A 17,895-nucleotide genomic window follows, 5' to 3' on the forward strand; every position below is an offset into this window, starting at 1 on the left:
AAGGATAGTATCAATATAAAGTTTTATATTAAGTAATAAAATAATAATTATCTAATTAAAATGAAAGAAGTACTGTATAAAAGATAGCTAAATCTGCCACCATCCCCTCAGTGGGACAAATAAGTTTACTTCACTATATTATAACTAAATCCTAATCTAATCATGACAAACTATACATCGTTGGAAAGGTCTAAGACTCCTAAATAGATATTTTACCACTGTTATTTGCTACAATTTATGTAGGAACAGTAATAGATTAATGTATGACAAGAGTGCATCTCAAAACTCATATCATAACAGGAGTTCTGACCTTTGTCACCAAAAGTCTTTTTTCATTGCCTTTTTCCCTATCATGTTTTAGAGATCATATTAAATTATATATCAACTGAAAGCTTAAAACCTCAAAATTCATCCAAAATTCATTTTAAAATTGGACATTGCATTACCATGGAAATGGTACTTTAAAATCATATTACAAAATGTACTTGTTCATGAATTTTAATTCATAACATTTAATAACATTAAAGTTTGTAAAGTGTACTTTCACATCTGTTCAAAACTAGGCGTGACAGTTAAAGGGTTAAGTTTTTCCAAAACAACATGCTTTTTTTAGTACTTTTTGTTAGAACACAGAAATATACATTTAACTTTATTAAATTACTATAAAATAAAATAAAAATTTATAATTAAGTTATTTACAGTTAAATAAAAAAATCTAAGCTTTCTGTCACTTGTAAAAAACTTTTAAATGTTATTATTAATCTATATATTATATATCTACATATCTATATCGAAATTGATGTATGGTTTGTTTGTTATGATAGAACAATACCTGACCGAGTTGAGGTACAACTATTTAAAAATCTGGGGTGCAAAAAAATCTAAAAGAAGAAAATTGAAGAAAAAGAAAAATTGCCTTTAAAGTTGTCCAAATGAAGTTCTTAGCAATGCATATATCTAATCAAAAATTTAAAATTTTGATATATTTACAGTAAGAAATTAACTAAAAATCGTCATGGAACATGATCTTTACTTAATATCCTAATGACTCTTGGCATAAAAGAAAATTAAATAATTTTGACCCATACAATGTATTATTGGCTATTGCTACAAATATACCCATACTACTTACAACTGGTTTTGTGGTCCAGGGTCACATATGTATATTTGTTTTGCTTTTAATTATTAGGTTTGTGACGATATAGTGACTAGGTGGTACTTGGGAGATTCTGATTTGATCAAAAGAGGAAGAATTTGAAAAACCAATGCTTTAATCCAGTGTCATTCTCTAAACCAATTACTCTTTGTTACTACGGGATTGATCCAATTTGGCTAATGTCGTCATGTGTCTGATCCTGACCTGGATCCAGATGAAAAACTGTCTGGAACTATTTAACGTAGTGTGATCATTCTAACGTTAATTCTACATAACGGTTTAGACTGGAGCTCTGAAAAGATTAGTTTCTTGCAAAAGTAACAATATTACCTGTGATTCTATGTGTTTTCAGTGTTACACTCAAGGATACAGTGTTTGAGGGTCTTGTTCTGCTGCATGTCAGTGTGGTGGGAGAGAGAGCCTTACCGTGCTGTAGAGAGATTGTTTATTTTAAGTGTCTGATTCCAGGAAGGGCCAGATATTAAGGCAGGAAGAAAAAAGAGTGTGTTTTGTGTGTGTGTGTTGAAATGGAGGGGTCTGGGAGTGAAACATGGTGTTGGAAAAACAGCAATGGGTGGATAAAGTGATGAAAAAGAGAATGAGAACGAGATACAAATGTGCAAATTGAATGAGGTTCTTGGAAAGTGAGGGAAAACGTTTGAATATTTTTCATATGGTGCTACATGAGCCATACAAATACCTTAGGGATCTTTATTAAACAAGGTTGTGTTTTCCCCTTTGAGCTTAAGTGGTTTTTCAAAGTTTCAACTTAGGATCAAAAAGTTTTCATTCATCTTTGTTACCTTAGACGTGAGGAGGCTGCTGTGTTTGCAGTTAAAAAGTGTGTAAAAAGTATCACACTAAAGCATTGCGTCCTAGTGTTCAAACATAACGCACCGAATTCACATGAATAATGTGTATGCTGGTTGTTAGGCACAAAGTGTTGCTGTGGGGCCCTCCGCTATAGCCGAACCCCAACGGGATGATCCAATTTCTGTGCCTGGGATACAGCACCTCCGAAACCCTAAACACTACCAGATGAGGCCTCGCAAAAAAATGGAGGAGGGCTGGCGTGTGTTTATTCGGGGGGAAGGGTGCAGATCACCTATGAGCTCACATTTTCATTAAGTTTAGCTTGCATAAGATATGTCTCTGTTGCATATGTACATTTTAAAAAGATCAAATTACAAGGAATCAACATTTTCTTGGTCTATTTGAGTAAAAGAGTTGTACTATGAAAGCATACTGTGACTTTTAAAGATCCATCCTAGTCTATAAAGATCACACACTTCAACTGCAAAAACGGCTTGTTTTGTATTTCTGAAAGTCTTACAGATGAGTACATTCATGCATGTCTACATGCAATACCAATTTGGAGTTTAGAAACGTGCTCCAACCAGTCATTGTAGGAAGGAAGCAGGTTAAACAATGATGTTCCTAACACTACAAAAACTAATAACTAGAGCAAATTGTGTGAAAGACTACCAAACATATGTGCTACAACCTGCATAGGGTTATTTTAACAAGGCCTCTGATCATTTCGTGTACATTTATTCATTTATTTTAACCATTTCTGTGGCAAATTTTATGAATTGTGAAACTGTCACAAGACAATGCAGATTTTAAAATCAAATGAACTGTAAAACTTGAGGAATAGTGTTTTCACAACGTGTCAGCAATCGGCCATATTAGCTGCTGTACCGAGTGAAACTCACATATTTTGATGATTATTGCTGCTGACATGGTCAATTATCATCATGTTTTGGGCTGTACTAATGGGACGGACCGGAAAACCATTTGGAATAATATAGATGGGCAAAAGTTCAAACAAATCAAGGAGAAGAGTGCAGAAAACTGAGGAACAAAAGGCATTTGAGGTTGCCCAAACTAAACCAGGATTTCCACGGCAAGAATCTTGACAACATTTGTGTTTGTTCTTATCATTTCCGTCTGGTAGATGAAATATTAGACAAAATATTGAGCTCCTTCTCTATATTATTTAGCAGCTTCGACACTTTTTACCGTGGTTTAGACAGCATAAATTAACAGAAAAATGTATTCAGTAGTACATTACCTGTGCAATCCATGCTGTTGTTTACATCCGAGTATCGCCAATATGGCCGCGCATCCGGGTAACTGACCAATTCGCAACGTAAGTGCAAACCGTTTCTCGCACAGTCGGGCATTGAACGTTTTAAAACTATGAGACTCTACGCAACTTGTATAAGAGTTTATTTTATGTGTAGATAATCATATGGTTTGCCTAGCTACTATTAAATCACCATTTGCGTTTTACTTTCGGAAAAAAAACTGAGCGAACTCAGACAACGTGAATTATTGTACGTGTTTGGCACATGCGCATTATCATTACACAGCAATACTGCACCTGCCCTGCAGAGAGCAGCACTGGGTTGTTGCACTGTACGCTTGGCTGCAAAAAGAAAACATAAACAGTCAGAAAGAGAATGAAAAAATTATCTCACTGTTTTGGTGCAAAAACCTTGACTAGCACTATAATTGGATCTCAGGGGAGAAAATAAAAAGATAAACTTAGGAGCCTGATACACAGAGAGAAAAAGTGCAGGAGAAAGTGTAGCAATATTTTGGCACAAATACCCGCTGATCTGTACTGTGGGAAACTGAACTGAACTGGGGGAAATATTAAGTATCAGGAAGGAATGTTTCCCTGGGCAACCCTGCCGTCAACTTCCTTTTCATATTTCTATCAAGGAGAGAGCACAGAATAGACATCAGATACCTAAAGCATCAGGGTGATCTGCTGAAACAGCTCTTTACACAGGTAAACATTGTTAACACCTTGAAAAACATAGGTTAAAGCTTTGTTTGTGGGCTGAGTATCGATACAAATTCAGGTAATTGTATCTCGAGGGACTGAAAGACGGTTCCTATGAAGGGTGTGCAGTTACCTGGGAAAACATGTTGCTTTCAGGAGGTGGAAGGCACCTGGGACACACAATAGGTAACAGATTTCCACAGAAATGCACTCAAACGCTCATCACAGATGTAGCTGTTTACCCAATAGGCTTGACTGTGGGTGACCATAAATTGTCAAGGTGTGGCCATATTCAGAGAACCTGTGGGTTCTTTTGTTCACTGGTGTGGGTATGTAAACAGAGCTTGGTTTAGCATATTTGCATAATATACATTCAGACTTGCTGCTTGTGTTGAATTGCACACATAAAACTGTGCAAATACATCTGATTTTGTCCTTAGAATGACTTTTGCATCAATACATGGGTAACTCTTAGGAGACAGTGGCATTTGTGGCTTTACTGTTACTGTTGAACTTTCAATAAATAATTTTTTCTTTCACTTCGGGGCAAAGTATCATTGCTCTAACCAGCCGTAGACATGGGTCTACAATAAAGGACTATATCCTCCCAAATATTTAGATTAGTGGTCAAGAGGTCAACAAATATATACAGATATATACAGATATTTTTCTGTATTGCAATGTACATCCAAGTAAAATTGATTATTTTAAGAAAAATTACTTAAAACTGATTGTGGATTGCATTTTAAGATGTAGAAGGTACATCTTCATTTGAATTTGCAGTCAGTTGTAAGAAAGGGGTTTAAGCAGACTAAAGGATTGGAGAATACTTCACAAAAAGAGGCGCTTCACAAGAGAGAAGTCTGATTGAAAGCGAATTAAAAGCTGAATCATATTTTGATAAAAAAAAAAAAATTGATAAAAATTTACAAATGAAACGCATGCATAGATGAATCTTTCTCAGTAAGATCAATAACATGCATTTCGAAAATATGTGACCCTGGACCACAGAACCAGTCATGTATACCGCTTATTTGTAGCATTACCATACATACATTGTATGGGTCAAAATTATCTATTTTGTCTATTTCATACCGTAAATACATCAAAATTTAATTTTTGATTAGTAATATGCATTGCTAAGAACTTCATTTGGACAACTTTAAAGGTGATTTTTTGCACCTTCAGATTCCAGATTTTCAGATAGTTGTATCTCAGCCAAATATTGTCCTATACATCAATGGAAAGCTTATTTATTCAGCTTTTAGATGCTTTCAAAAAATTTACTCTTATGACTGGTTTTGTGGTCCAGGGTCACATATATAGGGTGAATTTTCATTTCATTCCCAGTCTTAAATTATGTTTACAACCTTTTAAAGTGCCAATATTTATCATTACTAGCCGTAACCCGACCATAATGCATTGCATTATTTCCGCCTCATAACTCTAAGTTGTAAATTGATCATTTTAATAGATAACTGAGAAAATTATGATACCATCACTCAGTTTTGGTGTGGTTTGTATGAAATCACACATTATAATTTAAATAACCCATCACATTAATCTCTAAAAAATGTTTGATGTCAACCCTGCTAAATGATTTGGGGTCGAATATCACAGGAATTTAAGATCAGTGCAAAAAAAAGTGTGTTAACAGTCTTATCTAGCAAATATTAATGTCAAAGACATTATTTACAGTTAGTATTCTTGCGCCAAGAACACCGTTTCTTCCCATAAAAGAGCTGAACTTTTGAGCTTGAAAAGGCAATGTGTACACATAATGAAATACTGATAATGACTTTATGAGAAATGTACCTCCCATCGAACTATGTGGTCATTTTTTATGCACATTCCCCAAATGAAGTCACAAAGATCAAATCTTTGTATTTTTAAAAGGGGAAATGACAGAGCAAAACAGGGGTTTGGAAAAAATTGGCAAGACAAAAGTACATAGTAAAAATGACTTTTTGTGACCCTGGAACACAAAACCAGTCTTAAGTAGCACAGGTACTGTATATTTGTAGCAATAGCCAAAAATACATTTTATGGGTCAAAATGGTAGATTTTTCTTTTATGCCAAAAATCATTCCATGAAGATATTTTGTAAATTTCCTACCATAAATATATCAAAATGTAATTTTTGATTAGTAATACGCATTGCAAAGAACTTTATTTGGACAACTTTAAAGGCAATTTTCTCAATATTTAGATTTTTTGCACACTCAGATTTTCAAATAGTTGTATCTCAGACAAATTAATGTCATATCCTAACAAACCATACACCAATTGAAGGCTTGTTTATTTAGCTTTCAGATGATGTATAAATTTCAAACTGACTCTTATGACTGGTTTTGTGGTCCTGGGTCACATTTCAGTTTTCCATTTCAAAGTTTCACATTGAATTCAATGTGTTACTTGCGGTTTCTTCGTACTTGTTTGTAAAATTAGCAATTTCTAAGTGAAAATTGTTTCTACAACACAAGTTGTTCAAATAATGTGACTAAGTTCAGTATTAGATAAATATATATAAAGACATATAACCCAAATTGTATTTTTTCCTAAGAATCCCCCATATCTCACCTCAGTAAAACAGCTCCTGGTATGTTATAAACATGTATACGTGTGTGTTTTTGGGCCGGGAGCAAATCAGATGGTGACAGTTCACGCTGTTGTAAAAAATTCCATAAACCCAACCGTCAATCCAAGTGATGGACGTTTCTTGGCTGCACATGCTGTGAATTTTACACACTTCACATCCCCAGAGGCATTGAGTGCCAACACATGCAATCATACACTACGGTGCACGTACCCACACAAATAATCATATTACACTGGAAAAACAACTGCATGACCTAGAGTTACTTTTAGAATGTTTCATGAACATTATTTTAAAATACAAATTAAAAATAGTTTTGTACTATGGCTCATTGCCATGTAATCATAATCCTGTACTGTTTAGACACGGTTGAAATGTGGTATTCCAGATAATGACAAGAATTCTGGATCCTTCCTCCTTAAAATCATTAGTGCTGCGGTATCTACTCTCAAAGATATTGTAACCACCCCCCTCAATCACCTTCCAAATACCCTAATGGAGAAACATCCCCCAACCCTCTGGAAAAAAACAAGAGAAGAGACGTGGGATGGGGCGTTTCCCTCACCCTAAAGAATGAAGCAGTATCCAGTTTCATCTGGAGAGGAAGGGAAGAGATCTTATGCTTTGGTGCATCTCAGGGCTTCCTGTTGTCCCAGAAGCAGGGTGGCAAACTTCACACCATTCGTGATTAGATCCTGTTTTTTTAAGCCACTAAAAGAGAAGAAATGTTTACTCTTTCACCTTACAGTCCTCCTTGATTCTTTTGTTCACCCTTATTCTGTCTTTGTCCCCTCTTAGATTCATCCTACAGACTGAAGCCATTAATGGACTCGAGACACATGGAGGGCCACTCACTTGAGGTCTGTTGTTGTTGTAGTAAATTATGCGGCTATCAGTTTCAACTACTTGCTAACAACTGTTTTGGGGGGAAATATCAAAGTGTCGTCAGGACATCGACACGAGCCGCCATTTGTGCAAACGAAAATCAAGCCAAATGCGCTTTTTTTAAAAATCTAATCACTTTATTAAGTGAAATTGAAAAAGGCCTTAAACAAAATTCATCTGCTTAAATACATCATACATCTTTTGACAGAAATGTGATATTTACAAATAATGAAATATGGTAACAAACATTTTTCATCCTGTCAGTCACTTTTTCACAATGCTAAGGCCTTTAAAATGGCAGAATATTAAATTACTTCATGAGACCTGGCTTGATATGGCAACATGGATGAATAAGCAACTCATGACCGAAGAACATTAAATTGAACTAGTTCTAAAATCTAAATAAATGGCCATGTGCAATCAAATACTAAATATGTAATCTATGAGAAAATGACCAAAAATGTGGTAAAAACAAAAGAGACATTCATTCAGTGACAGGAATTGATCACTCCTGCAAGGCACAGGACTAAACGCAGACATTTTTAGCCGCCCGGGGTGAAGAAAACATGGCATATGTACTCCTGATAACCGAAGTCATCATTAAAAATAAGAGTTCTGCCATCTTAATAATTAGGGTTTCCAAGGCTTAAAGTTTAAAAACATTTTGAAATTCAGTCCATTGGAGAAATGCATGTTCTTTGGAGTTGTGCTTTCAGTGTTGGGCACTTTTTAAATGAGAAAAGCATCATGCTGGGCTCCCACAGCAGTGTCTTTTACCATCAGCATGGTTCAACGTAGCATGTGACCTGTTCAATATTGACCTTTATTTCTCACAAAGTTCAGTTCACACTGTCGTCTCGCCCTGGTTGTTGCCCAGCCGCTTGTAAAACTTGCGCCAGGACTGTAGAGTTTTTCCAGACCAGATCCAGAATCCTGACGTGATTCCTACAATCATAGTCATGAGGTACTTGATCATAAACACAGTGAAATCCGGCGTCATGGGCGCAAAGTTGTTGGCCGGGCACGGCACGGCAAAGCGCTTGCACGTCTGCATGTGCCAGGTTTTCTCCCATTGTTCACGAAACGCTTGCTCGTAGAAATAACACGCGATGACGATGGTAGCCGGAACGGTGTAGAGGACGCTGAAAACGCCGATGCGCACCATTAGCTTCTCTAGCTTTTCTGTTTTGGTGCCATCATGCTTCATAATAGTACGGATGCGGAACAACGAGACAAATCCAGCCAGAAGAAAAGACGTTCCGATGAAGAGGTAAACGAAGAGAGGGGCGAGAACGAATCCACGTAGGGCGTCAACGTTGTAGATGCCCACATAGCATACGCCGGTCAGAAGGTCGCCATCCACTTGTCCCAAAGCGAGGATGGTTATGGTCTTCACAGCCGGGACGGCCCATGCCGCTAGGTGGAAATATTGAGAGTTGGCTTCTATAGCTTCATGGCCCCATTTCATTCCAGCAGATAGGAACCATGTGAGAGACAAGATCACCCACCAGATTGAGCTGGCCATGCCAAAGAAATACAGGATCATGAAGAGAATGGTGCACCCCTCCTTTTTAGTCCCTTGAGCCACTGTCCTATAAGCGTCATCCCTGAACTTGTCAATGCAGACTACTTTATCCTCCAGCAAAAACCCGGCTGCATAAGCCACTGCCACCATGAAGTAACACCCGGAGAGAAAGATGATAGGGCGCTCTGGGTAACGGAATCGGCGCATATCCACAAGGTAAGTGAGAACCGTGAACAGAGTACTCACACAGCACAAAATAGCCCAGATTCCCACCCAGAGCCGTCCGAATCGCACCTCTTCCTCCTTAAAGTACATCAGGCCGTGCGGCTGTTTGTGCTCGCAAGGGGCGCCGCAGTTTTTCGCCCCCAAAAACTGGTAGTTGAGGTAGGAAGGGACTGTGAGTTGAAGAGGGCATGTGAAAGCCTGACTTAGTCGTGGCGAATGCATGCGTGGGGTGAACGGGTCCGGGATATACGGCGTGGGGTCTGTTGTCGGGATATCAGGGTCAGATTTGTTCTGTCCCACGCAGATTTCTCCAGAGCCGTGTACTGGAAAGTTCTCACAGCGGAGTCGTTCGGGCCACTGGAAGCCGAACTTGTTCATGAGGGCCTCGCACCCTTGTCTTGCACGCTCGCAGAGAGAGCGACAGGGTGGGATTGCCTGTTCTAGGACTGTACACACCGGCGCATACATGGAACAGAGGAAAAACTTTAAATCTTGAGAACACTGGACTTTGACCAGAGGGTAGAACTGGTGCACCTCCAGTCCTGCGTCCTCCTGGTTGGTGTGTCCCAGAAGGTTTGGCATGATGGTTTGGTTATATTGGATGTCTGTGCACAGTGGGATAGATATGGGTTGGCAGAAGCCGTGCTCTGGGACGGAGATGCCCTTCTCTCCATGATACTGGGCGGAAGACAGTCTAAGCAGAAGCGTTGTGATGAATACGAGGCATAGACTGACTTCCCGTACCGCCATCATTGATTATCTAGAAAACACAGATGTGGAAAATTTTGATCATTTATAGTAGTTATTTTAACTACAAGTGACTAGTATCTTTAAGAAATACTATTTCTTCTCTAAACTGTCTATTCAGTTAGTCACCATCAAATGTAAGCAAGCAACAGTTCTTTTACACTTCTTACTGGAAGTGTATCAACTACTAATATGCGACCATGGACCACAAAACCAGTCGTAAGGGTCATCTGAAAGCTGAATAAATAGTCTTCCCATTGATGTATGGTTTGTTAGGATAGGACAATATTTGGTTGAGAAAATCTGTAATCTGAGGGTGCAAAAAAATCTAATAAGTGAGGGGGAAAAAAAGCCTTTAAAGCAGTCCAAATAAAGTTCTTAGCAATGCATATTAATAATCAAAAATTAAGTTTTGATATGTTTATGGTAGGAAATTGAAAAAAAATCTTCATGGAACATGATTTTTACTTAATATCCCAATGATTTTTGGCATAAAAGAAAAATAAATAATTTAACCCATACAATTTATTGTTGGCCATTGCTACAAATATACCCATGTGTGAATTATGACTGGTTTTGTAGTCCAGGGTCACATATAAATCAACTGTTAACTTCAGACAAGAATATGTGTTAGCAGTGCCTATTCTAGTTTTACTAGTACTCTTCATTAGGCACTAGTACTTGTAACCATTCAAACAGCTACTAGCATCTATTCCAGTTTTCTTAGCAGTAACTAAATAGACACACCTTTCAGTAACTAATCTTGCTAGTACAATTTTTGTTGTAATTATAAAAGTAGCCGTTTCGGCTAGTCATTACATATGAGAAGTATAAAGCAATGGTAACTAGTGAGCAAGTTAATTTAAGACAACCCCATAGAATTCGATAGTAAAATGTACAATTTGTGATCAGAAACAATGGTAAAGTTAGTGAACAGCAAGAAATGTACAACTACTAGCATGCAATGATTAAGTACTAGTGAAACACTAGTCACACTATTGGCATAAGTGTTAGTCTCTAAAGAACAATTACTAGTGAAACCGACCAAGATAAAAGTTACTATTGGATTGCATAGTTACAAGAAAATAATACAAAACATAAAATGTACAGTAGCTGTAAGAAAAGAAAAATGCAAAAACGAATTTCTGGAAACTTTTAAACAAAGGAATGTTTCACAGACTAAAACTAAGTCGTCACACACAAGTAAAACTCTACTAGGAGAGTTAAACTTCATCCATTGTCGCATGGAAACCGAACACAAACAAATGTAAACTTACTAGAATTTTCGTGTTCCGCGAAACTTGTGCTACAATGTGATATTCCTCCAAGCCGATCTGGAACTCCAGACGTGTCCGACCACTCGTAGGCTACAAGGCGAATCACAAACTATCCTCCAGTTCGGAGTTTTGCGTTCAGGTATTCATGACCCCTTTTTCGAGACTACTCCACATATTTCATCATCAGAATCCCAAAACATCTGCCTCCTTTTGAGCTCGGCCCTCCTCTCCCTTACAACACAATGTAAGAAACTTTCTCCGCCACTCCTGTTGAATCTGCAGCTCTATCTCTGTAAAGTTGATACGCTGACTCCACATTGCCGCACAGTAATGATAAAACGGTTTCAAGCAGCCCTTCATTCACGGCTCCTAGCGCTTCTCCGCGGGGCGCCTTGAAACCTCCTACCTTCCGACCAATGGGAAGATGTGTTTTTCTTAGCGCAGCGTTCCTTATTGGATCGGAAGGAATATTTCAGAAAAGGGTGGGATTGTAGTGTCTTCTCCTAGATGTTTTAATTTATTTTAAAATGTATGAATATGTATTGGAATCTTGGGGCCCGAACTTAAGGAGTGTAATAACTCTCCAGTTCAAAGTGAATACTTTGCTGCTACAGTGATTTAAAACGTCTTCAAAAATGGGTCATATGTGGAGGGACAATCTTTTTTTTTTTAGCAATCTGAGATTCTGGTGCAAGAACTTTAGAAGTACATGTTTGCATAGTAAAACTAATGGATTTATAGCAGTGACTCCTCAACTGAATGTGATTTCTGCCACATAGATCATAAAGCCATTTGGTGATGAAGTGGGAGCTGGACTGAATTATTACTCTCAAACAAATATAAGAGGACATTCAACTTGTGAAAAGTTAAGCCTGGTGATTTGTAACCTGGAAATGGGCAGAAAGCCCATGCATGTGTGTTTTTTGCAAAATGAGAAATCTGTTTATGAGAAATCGCTGGCCAAACCAGCGACATATTCCTGCTGCAATGGCCATATTTATAGCGATGTTTGAGCTTGGAGATGTGGATAAATCTCAATGGTATGTGAGCACTGTCAATTTATACAGCCAGAGATACATCTGATGATGAAACCAGGACAAACGCATAGGGCGATACACTAAAACTGAACCTCTAAAACTGTCTAAGCTAAAAGCAAGGCATATAACAGATGCTGTTAAGAGAGTATCATTCAAAACATTTTTTTTCAGTCATGCTTTAAATAGTTTTGGTGCACCTTTAATTGAATAGCACAGACATGTGCCTGTTCTCAAAAGCAAAAATGAATCGATAGCAATCAGAATGTAAATAAACTTAATGATTTTAAAGATATGTTTATCATTATGTCTGTTATTTTTGCTTATCCACATCTCTTGAGAAAGATATCTGGATCCAATGGCTATTATACAAACATTTGTCTCTCTTTCACATTCACCAGAATATTTTCTCCATCTGTCTGCATTCCTTATCTCTTACTTTCTTGTGAATTAATTACGCAAATTCTTAGCGTTTGACCAGACCTTCAATATCACTTCAAACTGATTCGTGGATCTTGCTAGCAGCAGTTTGGACTTACATCTGAAAACAGTCTGTGTGCTTCGAGTTTAAATAGAGGAAAGCAAATGCTTTTCGGCAGATCTTTTAATAAAAGTTAACATTTGAGAATACATTGATGTGAAGCTAATTGTTTTTGATCTTACGCCAGGCTATAAGAAACATTATATCAGTATTCTAGTTTGAAAAGACTTTCAGCTAAACCTGACACCTAATTACTGCAACGTTTATCTCCTTTCTTTCTCAATTCTTTCCTCTCACACACACTCTCTGACAACAATTTGTCGTTCCTAACACTGAATTGTGGCTTTCATGGTGCCAAAGAAGCATTTGGTTTTCTTTTGCTGTGTGAGAGAGGTGAGATACATCTGTTTAGCTTAAAATAACAACCAAAGAAATGTAACGAACAGGGAAATAATTATATTTAACAAAAGGCAAGCTTTGAAAAAATGATTTCTCAAGCTGAGGGTCAAAGTCCTGGTCGGTATTGACTAAAATGTCTGGGATTTTCCTATTGACATGCTCTCTTCGGTCATTGTGCATTATACTGTATGTAGGCCTATGTGTATATGCATTGCTTTAACCATTCTCTGTATTTCCCACCTTCTTGCACGCCATGATTGATTAAGTACAATGCCTGCACGCTATTGGTCAAACTACTTTTCAGTCATTACTTTCTAAAGTATGAAAAACTAGGAAAACTAAGCCAAAACCTGTTTTTTTCTTACACACTCTAAATGTTGCTGTGTCCAGTGTGAAATGGGTGTAACAGTAATCTAGTCTGACTCCAGATTATAGCTTGAGTGTCCACTGTATTTCCATGGGGGCCACAATAGATAAATGGGAGAACAATGTAACTAGATATTTACATTTCTAAAGAAAGAATATGCTTGCAAAACTAAACTTGTTGCTAAGTGGTTGCTAGGGTGTTTGCTTACTGACCCAAATCAAAAGAGACACACCCAAGTTTCTGTGATATTCTGGTCTCTAAATATGGAGTCTTGGGTAAAGTCATTGTAAATCTCCACCACAATAAAATGTTTGTAATTATATATAAGCTAAAAACCAATAAAACCTGTTTATTGGTTGACTGTAAATTACCACATACAGTGAAAAGTTATAAATGGTTTAACATTTTTTTAACATTCATGTTTAACTTATTTTTTTGCAAATTAAAAAACTAAGAATGACTATAAAATGTACTTTGAAAAAGAAGAACATTCCTAGAAGCATGACACGTCATATATATATGGAAGCCTGTTTCCACCACTGAATAAAAAAAAAGGTTATTGCAACTTTTTATCTCACAATTCTGACTTTTTCCTCAGAATTGCATGATATAAACACGCAGTTGCGAGTTTTAAAGTCAGAATTGCATGATATAAACTGAGTTGCTGATACGTTCTCAGAATTATGAGTTTATATCTCACAATTCTGACTTAAAAACTCCCCATTTGTGTGTTAGAAAGTCAGAATTGCAATATATAAACCTGCATTTCTGAGAAAAAAAGTTGCAATTGTGAGTTTATATCTTGCAATTCTGACTTTATTTCTCAGAATTGAGAGTTAATGTTGCGCAATTCTGACTATAATTCACAATTTGCGAAAAACATTGGAAAAAAATGATTTTCTTAGTATTTTTGTCTTGTTTTCCAGTATAAATATCTAAAAATTTTTACATTCAGATTAATTTACTTTTCAAGTAAAAAGATTTGGAGAGTCTTGGAGAGAGAAAAATAATCTTGTTTAGCCTTTAAATTAAGATTGTTTTTCTTAACCCACTGGCAGATATTTTTGCTTGTTTTAAGCAAAAACAAACAAAATTTTTGATCTTGTTTTCCCAAGACTTAATATTAAAAGTGATTTTACTTGTCAAGTAAATGCATCTTGACTCAAGAATGTTTAGATATTTATACTAGAAAATAAGACAAAAACACTAAGTAAGAAAATCAGTTTTTGCAGTGTTTTTCACACAATAAGAGGAAGAGGAAGAAGTCAGATTTGTGAGGTTATATCTCGTAGTTCTGACGTTATAACTCGCAATTGCAAGTTTATATCCCACAATTTTGAGGAAAAATGCAGAATTGCGAGATGTAAACTCACAATTGCGAGAAAGAAAGTCAGAATTGTGAGTCAGAATTACCTTATTTTATTTTTAATTCAGTGGCGGAAACTGGCTTCCGTGCATATGATTATATTTTGTATAAATAATTTTTTCTCATTTTTGTTAACAGTAATGTACATTAGACTGTTTTGTGTTAAATCTTCAGTTATTTAGTTAATGTTTTTGCATTTTTTTAATGTCATGTATGTTACCCTGATGGTGTTATTCCCAACCCGATCTCACAGCAAATTGTACATATTTTACAAGGTGGCTAAATGTATGACCTAATTCATAGGAATTCGTACAAAGGACCACCCCTAACCCCGCCCCTGAAACCTACCTTTCACAGAAATTGTACAAAATTGTACAAGTAAAGTTGTACGAATTTGTATGGCCACCTCAGACTACATATTACATTTTAAAGGTAAAAAAAAAGAAGAAGAAAAAAACAGATTGGTAGTTTAAGTAGATTGGCATGTGTACATCACCTAATGAAATATGTGACCCTGGACCACAAAACCAGTCATAAGGGTCAACTTTTTGAAATAAAAAAGCTGAATAAATAAGCTTTCCATTGATGCATGTTAGGATAGGACAATATTTGGCTGAGATACAACTATTTGAAAATCTGGAATCTGAGGGTGCAAAAAAATCAAAATACTGAGAAAATCACCTTTAAAGTTGTCCAAATTAAGTTCTTAGCAATGCATATTACTAATCAAAAATTAGGTTTTAATATATTTACGGTAGGAAATTTACAAAATATCTTCATGGAACATGATCTTTACTGAATATCCTAATGAATTTTTGCATAAAAGAAAAATCGATAATTTTGACCTATACAGTGTATTGTTGGCTTTTGCTACAAAATATGCCAGTTTTATTCTACTTAAGACTGGTTTTGTGGTCCAGGGTCACATATATAGTTGTAAGTTGTAAAATAAACAGGCTTCCCATAATACCGGAAACACTGTCACATTACTTTTTTATGATGAATTTCTGGCAGCCACAGCTGCCGGTTTTTTCCATAAATTTAACCATATATATTTTACAGTGTGTGGTATTTTTTGGCTTTTTCATTTGTTAATTAGGTCCAAAAGTCAGATTGCTTAGAAGATAGGTCATGGAAAAGTCATTTAAAGATCAAATTCTCACATGATTGCCGTAGTAAGAATGTTTTCTGAATTAAGCCGCTCATTAACTTATCAACTCACCTGATCCTCAATAATCCCAGCTTTCATTGCTGTACAGCAATATCTTTGCAACTGGTGACTAAACTAACATGGGGGAAAATATTCAACAGAATAATACTTCAGTGTGTGCCTATCTATCCATGTGACCGTCTCTCCCTCAATCTCTCTTTCTCTCCGATACTCACTTACTTAACAAAAGAATGTTAATAGGTGTTTCATAATGTGCAGCTGTTTCTGGGGTGCTTTTCAGTCATTGTTAAAACCTTTAATTCATTTCCTCGCTTGAGTCCGAGTGAGAACAGACCAGGAAAGTCAAACACAGTTAGCCAGGCAGCTCCATTTTAGGAAAAAACACCTCATGCAACATTGTGTCTGTGTACAGCACCGCTAATGGGTTGGTATACATTTGACTTGGTCGGCGCTCAAATGGTAATCTTCTCTCAAATGGAGGAAAAATAGATGTACACAGTCCTGCTGCTGATACACTTCATCAATGGCTGGCTCTCTGCTGACTGAAGGCAGGGAAGGTTCATTCTAAATTGGTGGTTATGTTAAAAATCTGGCTCAGAGCGAAGCAGGGGTGAGTGCAAGAAGGAATGCAGGAAAGAGTAGCGCTCCAGTTGGCCCAAAGCTGACCACAGATTACTTAGTGCTTAGACACAATCTAATGGATTCAGATTTTTTCATTATTATTAAGGGGTAATATTTTCCCCCTGGAGTTGATTTTTAGAGGCATTTTTGGACCCATGCTGACATTTTTTCTAAAACACACTGTGCGTTATTCTTTTATTTCAAATGGTTAGATTTAATCAGTTTGAAAAATAAATATAAAATCCAGAGAAATTATTTTGTAATAATTAAAATTAAATATATAATTAAATATAATTAGTAATTATTGAATTATTATTATTTATGTGACTTTCAGTGCCATTTTTGCTGTGAATTAATTTTTTCTCTGTGGATTAAATAATATGGACATTTGTTATTTTTTGTGCAGTGTTGTTGAACGTTTTTTTAATGAATTTTATGGCTGTCCATTTAACTCGTTACCTTAATTAGTTATGAAAAAATAACGCGATTAAAATATTTTAACGCAGTTAATGCGCTGGCCCCTCCCCCAGACCTGTACATCACATGTGACCCTGGACCACAAAACCAGTCTTAAGTCGCTGGGGTATATTTGTAGCAATAGCCAAAAATACATTGCATGGGTCAAAATTATTGATTTTTCTTTTATGGCAAAAATCATTAGGAAATTAAGTAAAGATCATGTTTCATGAAGATATTTAGTAGAATTCCTACTTTAAATATATATCAAAATTTAATTTTTGATTAGTAATATATTATATTGGACAACTTTAAAAGTGATTTTCTCAATATTTTGATTTTTTTGCACCCTCAGATTCCATATATTCAAATAGTCATATCTTGGCCAAATATTGTCCCATCCTAACAAAAAAAAACTTGTTTATTCAGCTTTCAGATGATATATAACGCTCAATTTCGAAAAATTTACCCTTATGACTGGTTTTGTGGTCCAGGGTCACACATTATATTTCATACAGATGCAGGGTAACAACTCCATAAATGCAGTTATGCCCCAAAAATCAAGATATTGGTGCAAAAATCCCCCTTTATGTGCTTTATCTAATATTTATATAGCCTATATATCACATATCACACGATATCACACTGACAGCACGAGCAATATGACATATGAGTGCTGATTTTGTCTTGATCACAAGCTTAAATATGATTTCATACAACAGTTCAGTAAATAATAAGTTGATATTGTATTATATTTTAAACATTATATAATGTGTTTTTCCAAATTTTGCACAA

The 17,895-nt window shown here is 36.2% G+C and overlaps 1 protein-coding gene across 1 annotated transcript; it reads right to left on the bottom strand.

Annotated features, from left to right (window-relative positions):
* Nucleotides 1–7,557: 7,557 nt before the first annotated feature.
* On the bottom strand, nucleotides 7,558–11,633 carry fzd7b (frizzled class receptor 7b). The gene is made up of 2 exons (XM_051112056.1): nucleotides 11,206–11,633; nucleotides 7,558–9,941 (listed from the first exon to the last, which is right to left on the bottom strand). The coding sequence occupies exon 2, from the start codon at nucleotides 9,932–9,934 to the stop codon at nucleotides 8,276–8,278; it is 1,659 nt and encodes a 552-aa protein (XP_050968013.1). The 5' UTR covers nucleotides 9,935–9,941; nucleotides 11,206–11,633; the 3' UTR covers nucleotides 7,558–8,275.
* Nucleotides 11,634–17,895: the final 6,262 nt, after the last annotated feature.

This window comes from Labeo rohita, chromosome 6, assembly GCF_022985175.1.
Source record: "Labeo rohita strain BAU-BD-2019 chromosome 6, IGBB_LRoh.1.0, whole genome shotgun sequence".
NCBI lineage: Eukaryota > Metazoa > Chordata > Actinopteri > Cypriniformes > Cyprinidae > Labeo > Labeo rohita.